Source organism: Chanodichthys erythropterus, chromosome 15 (assembly GCF_024489055.1).
Source record: "Chanodichthys erythropterus isolate Z2021 chromosome 15, ASM2448905v1, whole genome shotgun sequence".
Classification (NCBI taxonomy): Eukaryota; Metazoa; Chordata; class Actinopteri; order Cypriniformes; family Xenocyprididae; genus Chanodichthys; species Chanodichthys erythropterus.
In genome coordinates this window covers 33574358-33599494 of record NC_090235.1, presented here as the reverse complement: position 1 = coordinate 33599494, position 25137 = coordinate 33574358, and the positions used below count along the sequence as shown (strand labels likewise).

General features: G+C 37.2%; 2 protein-coding genes across 5 annotated transcripts in view; both read right to left on the bottom strand.

The window, feature by feature from the left end:
- Window positions 1-16322: 16322 nt before the first annotated feature.
- tpbg1b (trophoblast glycoprotein 1b) lies at window positions 16323-19773 on the bottom strand. Its single transcript, XM_067411442.1, has 2 exons — window positions 19278-19773; window positions 16323-18351 (listed from the first exon to the last, which is right to left on the bottom strand). Exons 1-2 carry the CDS (start codon window positions 19541-19543, stop codon window positions 17502-17504), a joined length of 1116 nt encoding a protein of 371 aa, XP_067267543.1. The 5' UTR covers window positions 19544-19773; the 3' UTR covers window positions 16323-17501.
- A 3038-nt stretch (window positions 19774-22811) lies between these two features.
- tmem222b (transmembrane protein 222b) overlaps window positions 22812-25137 on the bottom strand; it is a 38216-nt gene continuing 35890 nt past the window's right edge. For 2 of the 4 annotated variants that reach the window (XR_010897279.1, XM_067411444.1), the window contains exon 7: window positions 22812-24699. The gene's annotated coding sequence lies outside the window, so the exon portion shown is untranslated. The remainder of the gene's footprint in view (window positions 24700-25137) is intronic. The other 2 variants (XR_010897280.1, XM_067411445.1) reach the window with 1 other exon arrangement.

Here is a 25137-nt window from a genome sequence, read left to right as displayed (position 1 = left end):
TGATTAAGAGTCAAGTTTACGTTAAAATGTACGAAGGTAACTTGGTGGCTGTTAATATATGGCACTTTCAGATTTCAGCTTTCTGTTGAAAGGAATCAATGAAATGAATGCCTGATTTCTGTAAAGCTCTGTTTAGAAACAAATGAAAAAGGACATATAAAGTTTAGTAAAGAAGCAAGTTTTTTTTTGCTAGCATCATCAGAAATCATCATAGTGGCACAAGTATGGGGAAAAATGAATAGAAATGAAAATGTTTTTTTTTTTTTTTCAACTGCAATGAGCCTCATTAATCAGAAAACATGTATCCAGGAAAACACACTCCATCAGTCCTGCTCTGAATCCTTTGTTTTAGTCTGCATTTATGAAGGAATTTTCGAGAATAAGCTCCAGTAATGGCCAGCCACACTTGGCAAATTCCATCGTCAGCAGATTCTCCTTAGCAAGCAGTGACATACAGGAGAGAATGTCCCATTGTGAGGTGTAGTGTGAATCTATTCATCATCGGACATTCAAGGATTCTTATTATGAAACGTGGATTAGATATTGTATTTTCTCATCAATCTTACATTCTGCACCACCCTCGCTATACAGATCTGGATTTCAGACAATATATGAGTTAATCTTTAAGCATGTTTAGGTCATATGTCACCCTAAAATAAATCCTACTAAACATATTTTTCTCAATCTCATTAGCAAATATATAGTAATGAAGCGGGACTCATGGTAAGATCCATCTGCGAGCTTTATTGAAGTTAGAGTGGTCGTACAGGCAGGGTCAGACAGGAGCAAACAGGAATCACAAGGAACAGGCAGAATCGTGGTCAGAATAAAGGCAATGGTCAGAGGCAGGCGGATATCAATCACGGAACAGGACAACAAAGCGAGGGTCAAAAGCAGGAACAGGAACAGACAGGATAAACAGAGGGTAACGCTTGGAATTGCAACAATAGTTAACAAGACTTTGCGGCCAGGTGGTGTGTGTGACAGTCCTTTATAGTCCAAGTGATGTGCAAAGCTGTATGTGGCGATAGGTGATTGGTGTGGAGTGTGAACATGTGACTGGCTGAGGGGGATGATGGGAATTGGAGTCCGGGAAGTTATTTTTTATTTCTCATTATTCTCCTTAGAGATTCTCACTAAATTCTCACAGTAAAAAGCTACTCTGTAAACTATGATACTACTGTCATTTCATGGAAAAAAGGGACAGTCTGCTATGAATTTATCATTTTGTGTTAAAAGTGATATCAACATTACAGACAACCTAGTAAACCTAGTAGTTGATGTTTACGGGTGCTCCTGAAAACCTCTCTTTCCGTTCAATGACACATGAAACAAATGTTTATACAATGTTCAGGAAATTGCAGAAAGAGCCATTCTCTACTGTAATGTCAATGTGTCATGCAAAGAAAAGGGATCAATTCAAACTATAGACTCACATAGTCAGATCTATAGTCTATAGCAGGGGTGGCCAACGTCTGTCCTGGAGAGCCATAGTCCTGCAGAGTTCGGCTTCAACCCTGATCAAATACACCTGAACAAGGTCTAAAGCAGGGATGGACAACTCCGGTCCTGGAGGGCCAGTGTCCTGCAGAGTTTATCTCCATCCCTGATAAGAACTCACTTGCCTATAACTTTCTACTAATCCTAAAGACCTTGATTAGCTGGTTCAGGTGTGTTTGATTAGGGTTGGAGCTAAACTCTGCTGGACACTGGCCCTCCAGGACCGGAGTTGTCCATCCCTGGTCTAAAGGGTTACTAGAAAGCAGTGTTGGGGGTAACGCACTAAAAGTAACTTGAGTTATGTAATCAGATTGCCTTTTCAAGTAACTAAAGTAATGCATTACTTTTTTTAATTTACAAAAAAACATCTAAGTTACTTTTTCAAATAAGTAATGCAAGTTAGTTTTTCACATTTATTGACTGACAGCTTTCCTGTCCCCGTGTTGAGAGAAATAAAGTGCAGAGGTGTTGTGTGCGCTGTGTAAAAATTATGGTTATTGTAGTTCTAGACTAAAATTGAATCAAAACAGTGAAATGCAATCTCAGAATTTTACGTAAACCTGTCATAATTATCCATATTAAATTACACAAATGTACTTTATGTATTTCATCTCACTTTATTAAGCAATGTCTTTGCTGCTGACCAATTCAACCAAAGAAAAAATGACTTTAGATTAGATTTTCTCCTGTATCCTATTCTTCTTTAATCAGCACAGCAGAAAGGTTTGTTTGAGTTGCGCCCTCTACTGTACAAGCATAAGTATGCATTTCCTTTAGCCTGAGGCTTATTCATTTCACTTTTGTTGTGAATGGGACTTTACATTTGTCAATAATAGAACTTTTTTTTTGTCTATTAAAAAACAAAGAAGCAACCCCAGCCCAGGTAAGAAAAAGTAACTCAAAAGTAATGCAACTTTATTTTTTCATAGAAAGTAATGTAACACATTACTTTTCATAAAAAGTTACCAAGTAACACAATTAGTTACTTTTTTTAGGGAGTAACACAATATTGTAATACTTTACTTTTAAAAGTAACTTTCCCAACACTGCTAGAAAGGTACAGGCAGGTGGTTGGAACTAAACCAGTGGTCTCAAACTCAATTCCTGGAGGGCCACAGCTCTACAGAGTTTAGCTCCAACCAGCTCCAACTCACACCTGTTTGGAAGTTTCTAGTAATCCTGAAGACCTTGATTAGCTGGATCAGGTGTGTTTGATTAGGGTTGGAGCAAAACAGAGCTGTGGCCCTCCTGGAATTGAGTTTGAGTCTGCTTAAATCATAATCAAATTCCTGGCTGCAGTTCAATTAATGGCCACCAGTGTCACTAATAACAAGGTTTCTGAAATTTACATATAGCTCCCTTAGGGTGTACTCACATTAGGTTCTCTGAACTATGCCCGAGTGTGTTTGACCCCCAAAGCCCGGTTCATTTGATAAGTGTGATCACTCTGTTCCATGCTCGGGCACGGTTCGTTTAGCTGTCCCTGGCCCGCTTGGAAGAGGTTTCGCTTTCAAGGCAACCGTGCCTAGTGTGAGTACGCCCTTAAAGTACAGTATGGGCCTGTCCAAATAAAAACATTTGTGTTCTTTGCACTTGACCAGTTACCTACTTACATGATATATTTCCTGTATTAAGCCTAAGTGTTAAAGTAGGTTTAAAGACTACAGAGCCCTGGACATGACATGCGGGAAAAAAATGGTAGGCTAAATCATGCGCACGATTTACTATTTCGTTCCCTCAAATTTATAAATCAAGGGAACGAATTAGTAAATTGTGCAATTATTTTTTTCTTCCATGTCATGTGTGGGGCTCCGTAAAAGACTGCAAGTATGTGTAGAACTGTTAATCACCCGACAGGACACACTTATAGTGTTGCAATAATTAGGGCTGGGAAAATAAATTGATGCATCATGAATCACGAAATGATTCTGGAATTGATTCTGAGCTTATTTTTTAACAGCAGATGGCACTGTGTGCTTTAGAAAACCCGTACTTTGCTTGCTCCCAATTCATTACTCAAACCACTTGAACCTTCTGTAAAATAATCATTCATAAAGTTCAAAATGGTTGAACCGAATTACAAGGGTCTTTGCAGTGGGCTGTTTACATTAATCTTGGTTCATAATAGCATTCTGAGGTGCAAGTACAGACTCGTCTGAATGCACGAGCGCTCTTCTTCATGAGCATTTGAGCATGTGGTTAAAAACTAGCCTAGAGTGCCATTTGCTGTTAAAAACTAAGATCAAAATCAATTGTTTTTCAATAATTTGCATTTTAAAATAAACTTTTAAATGTCTGTTCACTAGTCCCAATGTAATAGATGACACAACTTAGTAATTGTGCTTCTAATTTAGTGAAAAAAAATGCAAATGTTGTACAAAATACACATACTCATCTTTGCACCAATAAAATGTGCAGCACTTTATGTTTTGCTAGCATATTACATGTAATAATATCTAATTAATTTTACTTACAGTGGAATATTTTCCATGACATCTCGGGGCATGAGAGTTCCTGAACATGATGCATGATGGGATACACTTAGCTTTGAATACTGCTCTGAAGCAATATTTATTCTTCTTTTTGATGAACACAATTGGAGTTATATTAATAAATATCCTGACGCATCCAATCTTTATAATGGCAGTGAAGCTCATGCATCCATCCATCATAAACATACTCCACACGGCTCCGAAGTATATAAAATTGTAAAATAAGTTTAATACTTTTTTTTTAATACTTACAAAAATGAACAATATAAGTAGTAATGCTTTTCCATCATATTAAAAACGGTGTCTAGTAAATAGAATAAATATCTAAAGCTCATTAAGATGCTCATAACTAGACAAAACGCAATAGCGGCTTTGCTGTTATTTCTGCCAGCTGGCTCTTGATGCTCATACTTTTATATTATAATAAGTGTGTGATTGTGCACTGGTATAATATGACTATTTATTGATCTTAGACATGTTTCTCATTGACAGGAAGGAACACTAAGATCAAAATCAGAGTCCACCATGAGTCAGCAGTGGGCCAGATGGTGTCTTCCCTTTGGAAGTATCTGCCCTCTGACCTCTAGAACGTTCTCCACATCCCAGCCAATCACACACAGCTATCCCTGGCTTGGCACTTAAAACCCCCTCCTGCTCAGGCATCTGGTCATCTTGAATAATGTACGTAATAACAATAACTTGAGTCATAATGGGCTTAATGCGCAGCGGGAACAAAAGGTCAGATTACCAAGAGAAAGATACGCCCACCACTCATCATGCTCTTCCGTCAAAAATCATGAACAATTGTTTTCCATTTGACTAGCACTCCCAGGACAAAAGACCCAATCTTGTTCCAGAAAATCTTTAATGACATGAATTGTTAGGAAAATGTCTCCTGAATTCTCCTAAATGGTCAGGTGAGACCTAATTAAACAAGGTTAGTTAAACTGATTCTCTGTGCTTGAGCCATTCATCAGTTTTGCGGGTTAGTTTTGTGGTTTTGCTAGTAGATGCCACATCTACACTATTAAATAAATAAATAATAATAAAAAAAAAAACATGTTTTTTCATCAATCAACTTCTGTTAAATATGCAACTTTGTTCTACAAACCCGATTCCAAAAAAGTTGGGACACTGTACAAATTGTGAATAAAAACAGAATGCAATGATGATTTCAAATTTCAATATTTTATTCAGAATACAACATAGATGACATATCAAATGTTTAAACTGAGAAAATGTATCATTTTAAGGGAAAAATAAGTTGATTTTAACTTTCAAGGCATCAACACATCTCAAAAAAGTTGGGACAAGGCCATATTCACCACTGTGTGGCATCCCCTCTTCTTTTTATAACAGTCTGCAAATGTCTGGGGACTGAGGAGACAAGTTGCTCAAGTTTAAGAATAGGAATGTTGTCCCATTCTTGTCTAATACAGGCTTCTGGTTGCTCAACTGTCTTAGGTCTTCTTATCGCATCTTCCTCTTTATGATGCGCCAAATGTTTTCTATGGGTGAAAGTTCTGGACTGCAGGCTGGCCATTTCAGTACCCGGATCCTTCTTCTACGCCACCATGATGTTGTAATTGATGCAGTATGTGGTCTGGCATTGTCGTGTTGGAAAATGCAAGGTCTTCCCTGAAAGAGACAACATCTGGATGGGAGCATATGTTGTTCTAGAACTTGGATATACTATTCAGCATTGATGGTGCCTTTCCAGATGTGTAAGCTCATACCATCAGAGATGCAGGCTTCTGAACTGAGCGCTGATAACATCTTGGGTTGTCCTTGTCCTCTTTAGTCCAGATGACATGGCGTCCCAGTTTTCCAAAAAGAACTTCAAATTTTGATTCGTCTAACCACAGATATGACCACAGATTTGATATGTTGTATTCTATTGTGAATAAAATATAAGTTTTTGAGATTTGTAAATTATTGCATTCCTTTTTTATTCACAATTTGTACAGTGTCCCAACTTTTTTGGAATCTTGTTTGTATATGAACTATGTTCTATATAGAATGAATGTAGTGTAAATGTAATTTGGACATACATTCCTAATGTTGTCATTGTCATGTGACCTACCAGCATCAGTTGCGTCGCTTTATTGTCATTCACAAATACTCTAGTAAAATGTCCATTGGATGTGAACTTCAGAATCTCGCCGGAAGTAGTAGGTCATCCGGGTACTTTTTGCTTAGTTTTCTGAATACTGTGTATTCAGACACACTACTAATTCCACATACTATTTTTTGCCTACTATATAGTAGGGAAGTATGCATATTCTGATGCATGGATAGAGTTAATGTTAGCATGTTGCTAAGCTAATGACAATACTTTAATAAAGGAAACAAGAACGTTGTGAACTCAAAGAGTATTCTATGACAAAGATTGATTCAGTCACTCAGTATACTGTAAAAAATGATATGATCAATAAGACATGTTTTTCTATTATTATAATTTCTTTCTGATCTACACAATCAGAGTTATATTAATAAATATCCTGACGCATCTAAGCTTTATAATGGCAGCGAAAGGGGGCCAACGAGTTTGAAGCTCAAAAAAGTGTCTCCATCCACATCCATCCATCATAAACATACTCCACATGGCTCTGGGGGGTTAATAAAGGCCTTCTGAAGCAAAGCGATGCATTTGTGTAAGAAAAATATCCATATTTAACAAGTTATAAAGTAAAATATCTAGCTTCTGACAGACTGGCTTCCGTATTCAACTTACGAAGAAAGTGTAATGCCTCTCGCTGTTCAAAACATTTATGCTACGTCCTACGCCTTCCATATTCAACTTATGAAAAAAACGTAACTGACACGACTTATTGGCCCCATTCACTGCCATTATAAAGCTTATAAATTTATCATCAACTGTTACTCGCATATATGCTGTATTCAAAACCATGCAATGTCATAACCCCACCAATGGCATTTTTCTCCCAGAGACGATGACTGGAACTAAACAACGAGAAGTTTTCCAAGTCTTGCTAGTAGGACACAGACAGGGAGGCAACACAAGAAACTAACCCACATAACAGCAGCCACAGCTGGGCAAAGTGGAGGGAAAACCCAGAGGGATGATATAATTTCTGACTGTACTGCATTAAGGGAACGCAGGATGGATGCATTCGGAGATCAAAGAGCTTTTGATGGCTCTTTTGTTGTTTGGGATACCAGAGACATTTTCCTATTGTTGGATGCGAGGTCACTGGGTTCTACATGCATTTGCTTTTAATTTGAAAACCAGTCCTTCATTACGCCTCTTTGTTTGTGTGAGGGGCCGTGAAGAAGCCAGGCTTGTGTCATAGAGGGTTTTGCAAACATGTCATAGTTCCTTATTTATGCTTGCAAACAATACTCTTGATTTATTGACTCATTGTCTTTCAGATTTCATTAACACATTAAATCACAATAGAAAATAAATTATATATAGTATAAAATAAAGAATAAAATAAAGGCCCCATGAATCAGTATTAGAGTTTTGTGTCTTTTAGTCCATGTCTGTTAACTTTGGGATCATCTTTATGCTACTGTACTCCTACATGTTATTTAAAATGTACAGATTTCTTCTTTCAGAAAAAATATCGATGACTCATCCTGACCTGCACGACACAAATTTTTGCCTAATCAAATGCTCTCTAGAATAAGAATGACCCTCCTGCAAGCAACACCTGGAACTGGTTAGCAAGTAGCAAACCTGGGCTGCATCCGAAATCGCATTCTTCCCTACTACATAGTAGGTGAAAAACAGTATGTGACAAAAGAAGTATGTCTGAATTCACAGTACTCATAAAATAGGTAGGCAAAAAGTACTTGGATGACCTACTTCTTCCAGCAAGATTCTAAAGTGTGCATACATACAATGGACACTTTACTATCCCATGAGGCAACGGAAGAGGATTTGTGAATGGCGGTGACGCAACGCAACTGACGCTAGTAGGTCACATGATAAGGGCAACATGACAAATGTAGTACGTCCAGATTACATTCATACACTGTAAACCCTAATGGTGAAAATAATTAATTGGTTTGAGTGCAACAAACTTAAACTAATTATTTCAGGCATATTAACTTTTATTATAATATTTAGCACTTTATTTTTCTTTTGAGTTCACAGAACTGACATATTTTAACTGTTTTATTGTTTTAAATTAGATCAGCTTTAAAGGAACACTCCATTTTTTTGAAAATAGGCTCATTTTCCAGTTAAACAGTTGAGTTTCACCGATTTTAAATCCATTCAGCTGATCTCCGGGTCTGGCGGTACCACTTTTAGCACAGCTTATTCATTGAATCTGATTAGACCATTAAAATCTCGCTCAGAAAACTTGACTCTTCTGTAGTTACATCGTGTACCAAGACCAATGGAAAATGAAAAGTTGTGATTTTCTAGGCCGATATGGCTAGGAACTATACTCTCATTCCGGCGTAATAATCAAGGAACTTTGCTGTCGTACCATGGATACAGCAGGCGAAATGATATTACGCAGCGCCTGTGACCCCCTGCTTGCACAGAGAGCGTGCCTTGCAACCATGTAGACATTTGTGAGAGACGCTGCGTAATATCATTGCGCCTGCTGCAATGATATTACGCAGATGATATTACGATATTATGATATACTGATATTAAGATATTATGGTACGGTAGCAAAGTTCCTTGATTATTACGCCAGAATGAGAGTATAGTTCCTAGCCATATCAGCCTAGAAAATCGCAACTTTTCATTTTCCGGCGGTCTTAGTACACGATGTAACTACAGAAGAGTCAAGTTTTAAATAGGAAAAATAATGAAACTCTTTGGTCATTTTTGAGAAAGATGCTAACGGTCCAATCAGATTCAATGAACTATGCTAAGCTATGCTAAAAGTGGCACCGCCAGACCCGGAGATCGGCTGAATGGATTCGAAAAATTTTTAAAAATCAATGCAGCCTACTACACTATTTTTACTGCAGAACAATAAAAAATTACTGTATTACAGTAATGAGAATCTTCATTGAGAATATTGGGAATTACAAAAATAACATATATAGGCTTCATTTATGCTAAATATTGATATTTTTTTCTTTTTTATGTAGGGGTGAAACATTACTGAACATTTCTTCATGAGATTCAGCTGATGGGCCATGAAATCTTTGTATCATAGAGAGTTCTGAAAGCCTGTTATGGTTCCTACTTCATGCTAGCGAGCAATAATCGTGATTTATTGACTTTTATTAAACCCTGTGTCTTTCACCACACCACATTACTCAATATAGAATGCTGCAATAATACCTTCAACTTTATTTGATGAGATTATATTATTATACATGAAAAGGCCACGTGAGGAAAAGCACAATTGGTATGTAGCATATAGCAGCACATCCATCACTGTGTGTGTGCTTGGCTGGGAGTGTGTGTTTGTGTAAGCAGGTGCATACTGGTGTGTCTATGAGTGTGAGTTGATTGTTACTCCTAATTGAAAGTGATAAATGGAGCAGACACTGCATTGGCTGTACCTCCAGCTATAATAAACCCCCGTTTAGTAAAGCTTTCAAAATACAATCGTTTGCCAAAGCTCAGCCAACAGTTGGACAATGGGGCACCGCCGCTGGGAGTAGGACCTTTATAGCTGCCTGTTGTCATTGGGCTGGTTGGACAACTGAAATAAGCAAATAGATAAACCTGAATAAACACCACAAGCTGATAATTAGTGCTGTGGAGAGAACTAGATGCTTTATGTGTGTGTGTGAGAGAGAGGCAAAAGGCCCTAACTTAGCATGTACATAAACATCATGCAATCTAGCGAAAACCACAATGAAATCACTTGATTTACAACATCTTAGCATGCTAAGTCTCACTGAAGTCATAAAATTAGCTAGATTTTGACATTTTCTGGAGAGCAGTGTTTCCCTGCGCAAAACTCAATGCATTGTTGTTGTGGGTGGTCACTGGGGAATTATTGTGGGTGCTTTTTAGATGAATGCCTTTGTGAACAGAAGTGCACTTAATTGTACTGAATGTTCTCTTGTAGTGTACTTTAAAATGTAGTTTTAATACTTGCAGATAATATAATATTTATTAAATAAAAGGCCACTTATACTTTAAGAGGTCACTTTCATGACTGTTTCTTAAAGGTCCTCTAAGCGATGTCACGCGTTTTTAGGCCAAAACATTTTTTGTCACATACAGCAAACATCTCCCCGCTATCCGCTAGCTGCCTGTCCCCTGAACACACTGTAAAAAAACGCGGTCTCTGTAGTCGCCATAAGCTCCGAAAACGGCAACAAAACAAACTGGTGCAGCCTGGACCACGAATCATAATAAACATGCTCCAGCCAATAACCGACAAGAATGATTTTAAATGCGCGTTCATGACTGTTTCAGGAAGCACGGATGGGAGGGGAGGGGGAGGCGGAGGGAGGGTCTAGCTAGCCTCTGTTTTGTTTGACAACACTTCGAACGTCAACAGGAAGTTACTCCGCTCAGGATCGCTTAGAGAAGCTTTAAATAGTTACATACATTAAAGCTGCAGTCTGTAAGTTTTGCCTCTTTGTCGCCATCTCTGTTTGAAACCTACAATTGCAGTTATTTGTGGAAGTTGGTTGTGCATTGGCACAGCTCCTCAGTGCAGATGAATCTAATGTTTTGAGGAGAATGTGTGGCTGTCAGTCACTGCACCAGTTTATAATGTACTTCGGAGTCACAGATTGTAGTCTTGGAAGTATGACCAAAATAAGAATTTTCACTGGAAAAGTTGTTCTGACCAACTGAGAAAAAAAGCATTACAATAAAACACGCAACCAATGGTGATTAAATCTAACGATTGCATAGCCAGAGGTGTAAAGAGTACCTGAAAACCATACTTGAGTAAAAGTCCTAATATCTTACATCAAAAATGACTCCACTACAAGTTACAAGTAATCAATTCATTCCAATACAACTTGAGTAAAAGTCTTAGAGTATCTGATTTTAACAGTACTTAAGTATTTTACTCATGCTGAATGTAGGCTCAGAGATGCACTAGTCCTCAACATCTGAGAGACATGCCAGTGAAAATAAGAAACAATTGATGTGTAAGATGAGAAATGCAAGTTTATTTTCTAAAATCAAAATTAAATTAAACACCTCAATGATGCAATAAATCAAGGTCGACACAACAACCTTTTAAACGTCTACAAACTCTCAAGTCTCAGTCAAGTCTCAAGTGCACAAAAAGGCCATAAGTAACCAATATCCTTCAAAACGGTCTTGTCAATATAGCAGATAAATAAAACAATTTAAGTCAAATTAAATGGTCAAAGTCTACTGTTAGTGCTGGTTTGAGCCACATCACCAGCTGCAGTCATTTCCTCATCTAATAAATCAAATACCTGCGATCAACAACTTCCTGCAAATACACTCACATTCACATACAGTAGCCTTGTTGACAAGTTTTGGGGGAGTGAAGGCAAAACGCACAAGATATAGTACCATCAATGCCCTTAGATGGCGATACCGCTTCTTTATATTAGAAACAAACTGCTGCAGAAAAATTTAGCTGCCATGAAAAATGTAATTTGTAATTGCATTACTCATCACAAATGTAGTGGAGTAAAAAGTACATTTACTTGCTCAAAAATGTAGTGAAGTAGAGAGTAAAAGTTCTCAATATATTTGATACTCAGTACAACTACAAAGTAGCAAAAAAGATACTTAAGTACAGTAACTAATTACATTTACTTTACACCTCTGCGCTTAGCTCATATCACATCAAACCGTGCAAGCATTGCATGACTGTGTATTTAGTGTGTATTAGCGTTACCTGTAGATTATAGCTTGAATTTCCCGCGGAAACCAGTATCATTCGAATTAGAAAACATTATTACAAGCTTACCATTGTGAATTGGCTAAGGTAAGGAGATAGTTTTGAACACTGGCTGGTTATGTACTTGCTCAAAAATTGATTTTGGATAATTTTTATCCAAAAAAAGTTACAGACTGCAGCTTTAAAGTATATTTTAGTTTACCAAAAATGCTTGTCAGTACATTCTGCAGTACACTTTAACCATATTTCAAAGACAATCGATGTGATTATGAAATTACATATTGGCCTGGTTTCACAGACAGGGCTTCTTAAACTAGGATTAGGCTTTAGTTTAATTATTTAAGTAGCTTTTATAGGTCTTTGGAAAAACAGAAGAAAAACAAAAACATTACTGGTGTGCATCTTATGAGACGAAACAATGGCGTATTCTAAGACATGTCAGTGCAAGTTGCTTTCAGTTAAAACAGCTCAAACATACATTTTAGTTTAGGACTAGCTTAAGTATTTCTGTAATAAATACCTCTCTCTAGATACGACTTGACACTTTCCTTCAGAAGTGTATGGTATTTCTTCCTCCGTTTTACCATTCATCAGGCAAAAATTTTCCGGCAGGATGAGTTATGAACTGATGTTTAATATAGGGTTAGGGTAATATTCAATCCCTCACACATGTATCTTAGGGTAATAAAACGAGTCATATATGTATTAATGAAAATAAAACATATGGAAAGAGACAAGAAGTGTAACAAAGCGTTATTTACTAAAGAATTGATAATGAAGGGACAAGCTAGATGTGGGAATTGAGGTTAAGAAAGAAACCTGAGGAGAAAAATGCCTCTCTAGACAGTCAGCTGCCACTAAATCGCTGTTGACTGTTGTGGGTTTGCCTTTAATGTTTTGAATCCCTCAAAGATGTCAGATTCATTTCATGAACCCATATATCAATCCACTAAATGTCTCTTAATGGTGCCAGGATGTTTCTAAACCAAAGAGCATTAGAGTCTGCAAATACATGACTAATTGCAAAAAGAGCAGCATTTCTCTGTAACATCCCAAAGGCACTTTCATTTTTAATAGCAAAACCACAGCGTAGGGCCATCAAGAAAGAAAAAATAAAACAAGTGTGTCTCATACACAGCACAGCAGTCACATGAACATGGATTTCTTTGTTCTTGTTCTTAAAAGGCTAGTTTGCTTGAAAGTCAGACGCAAACAAGATGAAATTTAGAGCCGTGGGATATTTTGTCTTGCCTGCAGGCTTACCATGAGGCCGAGAGACGATTACATTAATCTTCACTACTGTTCTTTGGCACAGCGGTGTCCAGCCAGATGATGCCAGGTAAATAGCATTTTTTTGTGGGTCTGAGCCTTAGGACAACCATAAATTTATAACTAATTGGCTAAATTTCTTCTTTGTTTTTAACAAGCCCACCATGGTCTTCTGCACAGGGAGCTGTTGGAGGAAAGAGATACTTTGTACACTCTTCACTTCTGCTCTCATGCTGCCATCACTATCAGCAATACTAACATTGTGTCATAACCAGGCAAGATACCATTAAGCAACAGCAATAAAAACGCATCATTGTATAGGGGCATTCACACATATAGAGGATAAAGGAACACTCCACTTTTTTGAAAATAGGCTCATTTTCCAAATCCCTTAGTGGAGTTTTATCGTTTTCGAATCCATTCAGCCGATCTCCGGGTCTGGCAGTACCACTTTTAGCATAGCTTAGCATAGTTCATTGAATCTGATTAGACCGTTAGCATCTCACTCAAAAATGACCAAAGAGTTTCAATATTTTTCCTATTTAAAACGCTCCCTGTGCAAGCAGGGGGTCACAGGCACTGCGTAATATCATTGCGCCTGCTGCACCCATGGTGCGGCAGCAAAGTTCCTTGATTGTTACGCCAGAATTAGAGTATAGTTCCAAGCCATATCGGCCTAGAAAATCACAACTTTTCATTTTCCGTCAGTCTTAGTAACTACAGAAGAGTCAAGTTTTAAATAGGATATATATTGAAACTCTTTGGTCATTTTTGAGCGAGATGCTAACGGTCTAATCAGATTCAATGAACTATGCTAAGCTATGCTAAAAGTGGTACAGACAGACCCGGAGATCGGCTGAATGGATTTAAAAATGGTAAAACTCGGTTTAATTTTAGGGGAGTTGGAAAATTTGCCTATTTTTTTAAAAAAGTGGAGTGTTCCTTTAAATTGCTGTACAGTTTTCACTTGACTGGCAGTAGATTACTTTGCATAAACTTGAACTCAATTTTTTTTTTTTCACATTACCAACTGTTGCTTAAAGGGATAGTTCACCCAAAAATGAAAATTCTGTCATTATTTACTCACCCTCAGGTTGTTCCAGACCTGTATAAATTTCTTTGTTTTGTTGAATACAAAAGGAAGATATTTTGAAGAATGTGGGAAACTGAACAGTTTTGGGCACCACTGACTTCCATAGTATTTTTTTTCCCTACTATAGAAGTCAACGGTGCCGCTAAGGAGCCTGGTTATAACCTTTCTTCAAAATATCTTCTTTTGTGTTCTACAGAACAAAGACATTTTTACAGGTCTGGAACAACTTGAGGGTGAATAAATGATGACAGAATTGTCATTTTTGGGTGAACTATCCCTTTAAGTCACCTCGAATTGCCAACTCGCATTGAAAATAAGACTTTTTTTTCTCCAGATTGCTGCCAATGTGAATGACCCTTAACAGTTTTGACCAACTATTCTGATTAACTTATGGTAGAAGGTTGACTTAAAATGTTCATTAAAATGTTTTAAGATGTTTTAAATTAAGACACAGAGCCTTGCTCTGAACCACAGATGATTTTCAATGAGGCATTACATACAACTTTATACTGTAGCTGATTATCATACATATGCTGAACTCATGTGTTTCCAATAACGTATTGCATGTGGAGATTTGCAGCCGTAAAATGCGACTAAGCCTGCTCATAGTTATTATCAGTTATGAAACACCTCTGATGCCCTGCAAGCTCTTGGTAAAGTCATTTTGTTATGAGGGAGAATAATATTACAGCATCAACATTATAACGTATAACGCATTTTCACTGAGTTCATTCTGCAATATGCAGTTTCATTTGGATTGATTTGAAGGATAATACAATAAGGTACTCAAAATGAAGGGAAAACTTGGAGTAATTTGTGAGATACGTTGAGAGTGAGATATTTCCTTTGAAAGGAGGAATGTTTGTCATGAATTATTCCTTCTGTAAAATAAAGGAGAATTATCCATGAGTTATCCCTCAAAGAATAGGATACCACAACATGAAACCACAAACATCTTTCTGACCAACAAGACTCAAGATGGAGACTAATTTAAATTTAAAATGTAAAAACCTTTATTTTTTAGCATGCAAAATAAACTCTGCCCTGAAGAAAGACCATTTATTTGTCCATGTGATGCATGACACATTCACGCAAGAGTTGTTTTGCACTTGATACCTGATAAATTCATGAGTAAACATTTTGCTTTTGGCATCCCACTTAAACGGTTTTCCTTATCTCTTTATGGAAAGATTAATTTGAATATAATGAATAATACATGAGTAGAAAGCTATGAAAGCACAATGGAAGACAGTCCAATTTCAAGTTTCATATCATAATTTCTCAAGCAAAGATATGATGTTTTTACCATAATGTTCTCAATAGAAAACATTGCGGACATATAGGTGAATCTCACAATGATATATGCATTTTCACGGATTTTAATTTCATTTTCACAAATATTTTTCGCACTGTGACACTATGACGGTTAAGAAAATCCTCCACATTAATAAAACAAACAATAATTCTATTTAGAACAAATACTACCATGACTTACACCGTGTTGTAACTACACGCGATGCGATTAGATTCCAGTCCACACTAGACGCGACGCGACAATGAGCGATAAAAGCGATAAAAATCTATCAAAACCCACAGCCAATCAGAAGAGAGTGTGTGCGGGCTCTCTTGGCAAAAGCAGAGCACAGCAGACACTATGAAATGGGTTAAGTAGGCTACATAGTACAAATTCATAAATATATATTTAAACATTATTCATTTAAACATTATTTAAAGTACAAACGGAGTGACTGAAACAATCTTTGTCATAGAGTACACTTGTTTGTTCGCATTGAGTTGACTTGTGCCCATTTATTTATTTTCAAGATCTGAGGTGAATTAGCCAGTGTTGTTTTCATTGCAGCTAAAAAGCTGGGAACACAGAATGATATTCAAACTCATATTAGACGCTTTTAACATTAAATAAAGCACATAAACAGTACCTGATATTATCATTGTCATTCTTTGTGATGCTGGTTAGGACAAAAACTCCATATTTACATGGAAAAGATACTTTTATCGCGTGTGTCGGTGTTGCGTCGCGTCTGGTTAGGACACGGTGTTACTTATACTACTTCACAATATATCAATATTATATAGGCTATATGTAGAGAGAGAGAGAGAGGAGACTTAATTGTCATAAAAAGTCACAATGCAAAAAAAAAAAAAAAAAGTCTTTCTGTTATGCAAAATATTTATTTTTTTCTTTTCATAAGGTGAAATACGAATTAATTTAAACAAGAAATTGCTGGTCTATGTGAGATTCACTCAAAGACTAAATAGTCTTTTGACAAACTTATGCTGCATAAAACCATTTTATCCAAACACAAGTGCGGCACACACAACACATCAAGCATATTTCTTTTCAGTCTTACACATTTGGAAACAGTACTCAAAAAATAGAGCATGAGACCCTTCAGCACAACGGCCCCAGCTTCATCTGTATCTTATCACCGTAACAGTCCCTTAAACAGAAAAAGCTGGGGAACATATGAGGAACTGAGCCAGACTGAGTCTTCAAAGAACGAAAAGGCTTCATGGAGGAGGGGTCTCGCTCAGCGGCCCTCATAAGGGCTGGTTCTCATCATTCTGACAATAAAAATGAGTGGAATAAAAACAAAGCAAACGTCTCTTTTGAACGGAAAAAAAAAAGCAGCCGGAGATTTCAGCAAACTGAGTCTCTTTCTTTAAAAGATCCTCCTTCTAGAGCTTAGAGGAGGTTATCCTCCTGCTGGAATGCTTTTGGAGAGAAAATCCGGCACATTCTTCACAGACTCCCTGTGGATAGAGGGACAGAAAGGACCATAGAAGGCTGCTAATTCTGTTGCTCAGAGTCCGACACTAGAACTGCATACGCTTCCATAAAAACAGCCGCACAAGCATGCAATAAAACAGTCCTCAAAACTCCACAAACAGCACAGTATGCATTTATATATCTATATATATAAGAGAGTTGTCCTTTTTTGAAGCTGGTCAGCCCCTTAAATCCAATAAACAAGGCACTTGAGCACTAAAGAGGTGGGCAATATTCCAGTACAGGACAATGGAGATTGGTGGGGGGGTTTGTTGGTGGTGGTCAGAGTTGCTTTATGGCTTCTGCCCCTTTATTGGACTAATCCTCCAACATCCCATGATGATTGAGAAGCAACTGCATCTTGGGGCCAATTCTGTGCAGACTTGAGGGGGAGGTGTGCTTGTTATAAAGGCTTCAACAAGACAGGCAGTACATGCTTTCCACAAGAAATGTGCCTACTTAAATATGTCTACATGTTCGCATCACATACGGGCATTTTCCAAGTATAAATGCAATAGAAAACAAGTTCATATAAGGAGCTTGGTTTGGGAAGAGTTCATGTCTGATCACACATCAGCTGTTGTAGAAAATTGCGACAATCTGGGATCGGAGTCAATCTCGTATCGGTAGTGGTACCCTTCCCAGACTTCCCGGCATGCATCACGCATGTCGTAGATGCGCTTCTTAATACCTTTGCGGTTCAGATAAAGCACAAAGAGAAACATGAGACCAACAAATCCCAGCACAAGACCCAGGAATACATAGGAGGTCTGCAGTGCTAGGTTGTCGACCTCTCCTGCCTTATGGCAACCCAACTCCAGTTCGCCCACCGTCAATAGCGATGTGTTCTGCAACGAAACAGGGAACGCACAAGTCAGGCGTTCAACGTCCTCTACACGCACTCTTGAGTCGTTCAGCCAGGCGGCAAAAGGCTCGATGTCACATGTGCAGGTGTAAGGATTCTCCGCCAAGTAGAGCCTTACCGAATGCAACTGCTCCAGCTCTTTCAGAGCCTCTTCACGCAAAGTCCTGAGGGCATTATGGGTGAGATCGAGCTCCTGGAGGTGATCCAGTCCTGTGAATGTGCCATTATGTATGGACACTATAGAGTTGTTGGCAAGGTGAAGGCGCCGCAGGCCGACAAGATGGCAAAAGATGCCAGGGGGCAAGTAGACAAGGCCATTACTGGACAGGTCCAGCCCCAGCAGGTCACTCAAGGTACTCCAGCGAAGAGAGGTGGCTAAATCAATGACAGATAAGTGGTTGTAGAGAGCCCGACTGAGGTTGAGCTCCCTCAACATACGGCTCTGGACAGTGAACGCCTCAGGATGAATGATGGCCAGCTGGTTGTTGCTGAGGTCCAGCGATCTGAGGCTCCGCAAGTTAGAAAATGTGTGAGACTTCACCTCAGAGATCCTGGACAGAGAAAAATTAACAATTCCAAAAGGTGGTTTATGATTGTGATGCCACTGAAGAAACATTTTGGGCTCCCCAAAGAACCTTTCAGTGAACAGGGCTTAAAAAAGAACAATCTTTTTCACCTATAAAGAACCTTTTGTGCAATGGAAAGATTCCATGGATTTTAAAGGTTCTTCATGGAACCATCAAGGCTAATAAAGAGCCTTTATTTTTAAGAGTACAGTTGCAGGGTCAGAACTACCACTGATATTAAGGGGGCTTATTTATTTGTTTGTTTTAAGCCATGTCAGCATCTTATTTTCATGGTAAATAATGGTAAAACTAGTTTTTATTGAAAAGGCAGATAAATTGATACATATTTAAAAGATGATAACGGCAACATGATAAATCATTTACTTACAGAAAGATTTTTAGGTGCAGTTTTTTTTTCTATTAACACTGCTAAAACCTTCTTTTGGGGAACTTTCTGAATAAAACAATTGTGGGGGATACATTCACTCAATATTATGATGGCATTTTCACATCTGGTCCTGGATAGACCCATGTTGTAACATCCTTGATTATTAAGATCATTTCTTCATAAAACTGTTTTACTAGGTCATATATTTTGCAGCACAATGTATAGAATCTGGCTCATGTAAAAATAAAACAAAAGCTAAAAAATATCAGAGGGTCAATAAAACCTGTTCACACATTAAACATATTAAAGCGATCTGAGCTTTCTCTTTTGAAATATTACCATCAGTTTCTACCAAAATACCTAAACAGGTAACTTAGATTTAGTCTTCACTGTCCTTAAAATGATAGAAATCTTCTTACAAAGTTTGAAGGAGATCCCATATTTATTCACCATGACTTTAACAGTGGTTAACGTGGCATTTTATGAATTAGATGTAGCTTCAGATACATATCATTGACTTTACCTGTTGTTGGACAGTGACAAATTTGTCACGTTATCCAGTCCCTGGAAAGATTCGCGTCCGATCTGACTGATGTGGTTTCCAGTGATGAATAGGTTTCTGGTGTAGCTCGGGATGCCGGTCGGTATGTCCCGTAGATCTTTAGAAACGCATTTGACCGTCAGCGCGGCTTCTGAACACTCGCAGCCGGCTGGACATACCGATGCGCCCGCGGAGAGCCCAGCGCACAGCAATCCAAAAACAAGCGCGCACCGTCCAAGGGCAAACATGGTAAAATATCAGCAATACCTCATCAATCTCACTAAATAAATACCCTCATTTAGCGTACGTGCGCGTCCAGGGTTCCTCTTCTCCAAAGTGTCTCTCCAAGACTTCAGTCTCGCGTGCTCGTAACTTCACTCAATAGTGTGTAGTCTCCCTGCGTGCTCGACTTCTTTGCATTAGAGAAACTCATGTATGAATGAGAGGCAGACACTTTATTTCCATGAGAAAAGGAGGTTCTCCGTGTGGGGCGTTTGATCCGCTCCTCTCAAACAATGGGACTGAATCACTCCTGCTCTCAACAATCAGCTGGGAGGAGCTTTGGACTCGCAACTCTCCCCCTTCACTTCACCATATAGACCGATACTAGGATCACTTACATCTCACACTCTTCATAGTGATTGATAGGGTTAATTAATGGTGATTAAAGCTCATCAAAAGATTATGACAATCCAAGATCTCTCAGTTTAGTCCGTCTTTTTCTTCATTACTATAGCTCAAGGTCTCCAATTTGCAAGCGTCAATACACACTTGAAACTTAAAAACGGTTGCTCAAAAGTTCCTTGTAGGCTCTGCAAAGGTTTAGGCTATGTGGCTGAATGTTCTTTAGAGACTTGCAGTTATTGATGTTACAGCAGTGATTCTCAATTAGGGGGTGGGGCCCACTAGGGGGCCTCAGTAAACTTTCAAAGGGGGCATTTATACACAGGCCAAAAGTAAGGAGGGGATTGGCATGATGATTTGTTTTTTAGTGATCCTACAAGTTTGATTAAATCATCAAAAATATGAGGGAAATATTTTATATATTTAAAAAAAATAACTTGGTAAGGTGTTTATCTGACAAATTTTTTGGCAAAAAAGGGTTACACTACAGCTACAGGTTTGTTTTTAATAAGCACAAAATGCATAGAAAAACAAAAAGCTCATGGGAAAAGCATACATCAACTACAACATAATCAGTTATTAATACTCCATTGGTTCTCTTTTGTTTTGCATGTGTTCATAAATTAATTGTATCACAGTCTGTCCAAAAACTATGTATGCTCGATTTGGGATGTTTCATTGCGTTATCACAAATAAAACAATTGTTGGTTTAACTTAAAAAAGTAAGGTACCTGGTTGCATTAAAATTTTGAGTTCATTTGATATTAAAAATTTGAGTTAATACAGGTAATTGGTTCAATCAACAGAAACTTAAAATATTATGTTATCGGAACCACATTAATTATTGAAGTTGATTTGACTAAAGAAAAAAATGTTATAAAAAAAAAAAAAAAAAAAAAAAAATTATATATATATATATATATATATATATATATATATATATATATATATATATATATATAATTTTTTTTTTTTTTTTTTTTTTTAATCACATTTTTTTCTTTAGTCAAATCAACTATATATATATATATATATATTTTTTTTTTTTTAATCACATTTTTTTCTTTAGTCAAATCAACTATATATATATATATATATATATATATTTTTTTTACAGTGCACAGTAACAAATTCTGCTTTTGGAAATTTTGTAAGACCAGAAAAAACTTTAACCTTAAAAAAATATTGAATTAGTTACAATTTATTATTTGAATATGATCTTTGTTTAAAATAGTGGAAGAGGTCAAATCATAGCTTACGGAGGGGCCTTTAAATACTGACTGGATGAAAAACACTGCACTGTAGAGCTTCTTCAAGTCAGTGTTAATGGCTTCGGATTTCTGACCAGGTTTTCTTAAGATTAATCCAGTTCAACGTTTTTGAATGGAGAAGTTGGGAACATTGATCTGATATCCACAGGACTCCTCATCCTTTGAACTCGGCGGGGGTCTGTTGAAGTGCAGGGGGACAATAAGCAATGAATTCAACACATTGTTCTTTTGCCTGCTGAGTCAGTCATTTGTTCTCTAGCGCAATTAAATGTTTCCAGGGCAACAGTTCAAAGGAGCACACGATAACATTTGAAACATTCTGAAAATGCATGCATGTATCTTAAGTCATGCTATATATCTTGAGTCAAAACTGTGCTACTTTTTTTAAATTATAAAATAAAATTCACAAAAAAACTAGGTATCAAAGAGAACTCATATAGTCTCTACATTTTTACATTTTTGTTGTAAAATATCCAATATATGCACACCTGTTAAGGATTAGTTCACTTTAAAATGAAAAATACCCCAAGCTTTACTCACTCTCAAGCCATATTAATAAATATCCTGACACATCTAAACTTTATAATGGCAGTGAACGGGACCAACGAGTATGAAGCTCTAGAAACATCCATCATAAACATATTCCACACAGCTCCAAGGGGTTAATAAAGGCCTTCTGAAGCGAAGCGATGCGTTTGTGTGAGAAAGAAGTTAGCTTCTGCCAGACCGCCTTCCGTATTTAACTTACGAATTATGATGCGACATCAGTTACACTTTTTTCGTAAGTTGAATATGGAAGGCATAGGACATATGTAAGCATTTTGAACTAATTGTGAACTAATCCTTTAAAGCAGTTCTTTAGAAACCATGAACAGTGTACAGCTATGGTAATAATCTAGTATACTTGCTAGAACAATGGTTTATTGTAATTCATTAAGTAATCACCCTCTTGTCATTCCAAACCCATAAGACCTTCGTTCATCTTCGGAACAAAATTAAGATATTTTTGATGAAATCTGAGAGGTTTGTTTTTAAATCCCCCATAGAAAGCAATCTAATTACCACATTCACATTCCAGAAATGTATTAAAGACATAGTTAAAACAGTCAACGTGACTACAGTGGTTCAACCTTAATGTTGTAAAGCGATACTTTTTGTGCACAAAAAAAAAAAATTATAGCGACTGTATTCAACAATTTCTTACTTGTACACATTTGACACAGTGAACGCAGAACTGACATGGTAGAGAAGAAATGGTTGAATAAAGTCGTTGTTTTTGCTTTGTTTTTGCACACAAAAAGTATTCTCGTCGATTCATATCATTAAAGTTGAACCACTGTAGTCATGTTGACTATGTCTTTAATACCATTCTGGACCTTGAATGACAGTAATTTGTGTTCTGAAGATGAATGAAGGTCTTATGGGTTTCGAATGACAGAAATTTCATTTTTGGGTGAACTAACCCTTTAAGTCTTTTGTCATGCTGTTGAAGCAGTTTGATAGAGACAATATTGCTTTATACTAAAAAAGATTAAAAAAAACAAACATTGTATATAGTAATAGTAAACATTTTATTGATATCAATAATGCATTGACATTAAATATACATTATACTGTTGGCAGAATCTGTTTGAAATTTGATGATAATTATACAAAACTGGGAACTTTAAATGATTTAGAAGACGATTTTACGTTTCCATTGGTTTTTGATGGCAGGATATTGGCTTTTTCCATTGGTGGTCTTATGGACACAGACTCAGCTATGAGGAAATTCATTGTGCGAACTCAATAACTCGATTTAAAATCCCCATTACTGGGTGCTTTGGAGTAAAAGAAAGGAAAAGTAAAAGACAATGAAAGACCAATAGACCAATATAAGTATCCTGATGAAAGAGACCACAGCCACCAGAGAATACCGTTTCCATGAAAGGATCTACATGGTCTGCAACAATGCTTAAACTGATGCACAGTTTATAAAATTAGATCAGATTAAGCACACAGTAATCTTTCTTCACCTACTTATATTGAATACAGAATAATGTATAAGGTTATTGCCTTATGAATATAAAATTAAGTGGTAACTCATCTGGAGTAAGAAAGGCTTTGAGAAGTGTTTTTATTTTACCCTGTTTGTAGTTGTTCCATGTGCTCTACTTAATGGTTGATGTTATTCAGGGTTAACAAAAAGAAAGAAAGAAAAAGCATTCTGCTTCTCTTATGTATCTGTAACATTCAACATACCACACATACTACAGCCAGAAGGCAAAATACATGCAGCCAGTTCTCTAGAAGGCAAAATATATCATTACAAAGATTCTAATAACCTGATATTAAAATGCATTTGATTATTAGCAATAATTAAGAAACCCAGAACTAAGTGTTAAATACAAATCGCCAATATCACACTTTCTCAGTAACAGACACGTGCGTACTGGCTTACACAGCAGAACATGCTAATAAGCAAACATTCACGTGCGCGCACACACACACACACACACACACACACACACACACACACACACACACACACACACACACACACACACACACACACACACACACACACACACACACACACACACACACACACACACACACACACACACACACACACACTCGCACTGGTTCAAACACACTAATGCAGCTGCAGAAGGTTTGAGGTGATAGTTTCGTAAATATTAAAAGTCTATTTGTTAGTAATTGTGCAAATGTAATGTAATGCTGAGCTTAACAGCAGTGCATGAATGGAAAACATTTGCAGCTCATTTTTACGCATAGATAAGATATGGATAGATATGGAATCTGCTAATAAAACTATTCTAATGCCACAAGTGGAAGTGCCACTTTCCATATAGGGAAGCCTGATGTCTAAAGGCAGAGCACATGAAAACTACTATCTAACAAAAATTTTAGATAACATGAAAAACCTTAAAAAAAAAAAAAAAAAAAAGTCACACATTTTAAGCTCACCACATGATTCCCCTATTGGTCCCAAACAAGCCAATTTGCAAGCCTGTTGTATGTTATACATTTCTTAACAAATTAGGTCTTATAAACTAGATTTAGTCCTGGACCAAGTGTTTTGTAACATGGAAAATAACATCTTTTATAATTTCAGGCCCTTTTCTACCCTATTTGTGGAAAGTGGCATGTGAATTTTAACATTTTACATAGACATTGTAACTACAGAATTATTTCAGTGAATGAATGAATGTTTTGTAAAAGTATAAACCTGTGAAATGCCCTCATCTTTACGGATTACAAACAGGAAATGGGAACTACTGGGCTGCAGTGACTATTAAAACAGTCAAATGTGCATCTGATCCACTAGTTCACGTCTTTGAAGACAGGAAAGCCGTCGGTAAGAACGTCACACTTCACACAGGCTTTCTAATCTGATCAGCTCTAGCCGGTGCCAGCAGGGGCCACACACTCCTCACACACAGCAGCCCATCTGAAGAGTCTCCAAAGAGCTCAAGACACTTGGCTACCTGCTGCTCTTGGCAATACTTCCAAAGACCAAGAGAGTGTGAAAGGGGGAATGAAAAGGAAAAATGTGAGAAGAGAGAAATAGGTATAAGAGTGGAGTTCAGTGATTTTTCTTTTTGAGTCTAAACAAAAGGGGGATTTCATTTATGCACAGGAGCCATGGAAACGGATTTGGTGTCCAGATCATAGTCTAAGATTACAGCAGGGTTTGATATGTGTTTGAAAATAAATGCACAGTTCATGGCTACAGTGGAGAAAAGCAAACAGACCTCTAACAGGATTTCTGTGTTCTGGATTACAGTAATGGTTAGGTTCAATCTAGAATGCAGAGAGCCCAATTTAACCTCAGGTTTGTTTTTCGTCTAGATTATACATCAGTCAGATCCATTCAGATGTATAAGTGAAACATTTTCACCCAAAATCAGAAGGAAACAAAACTATATTTTGCATAAAGAAAA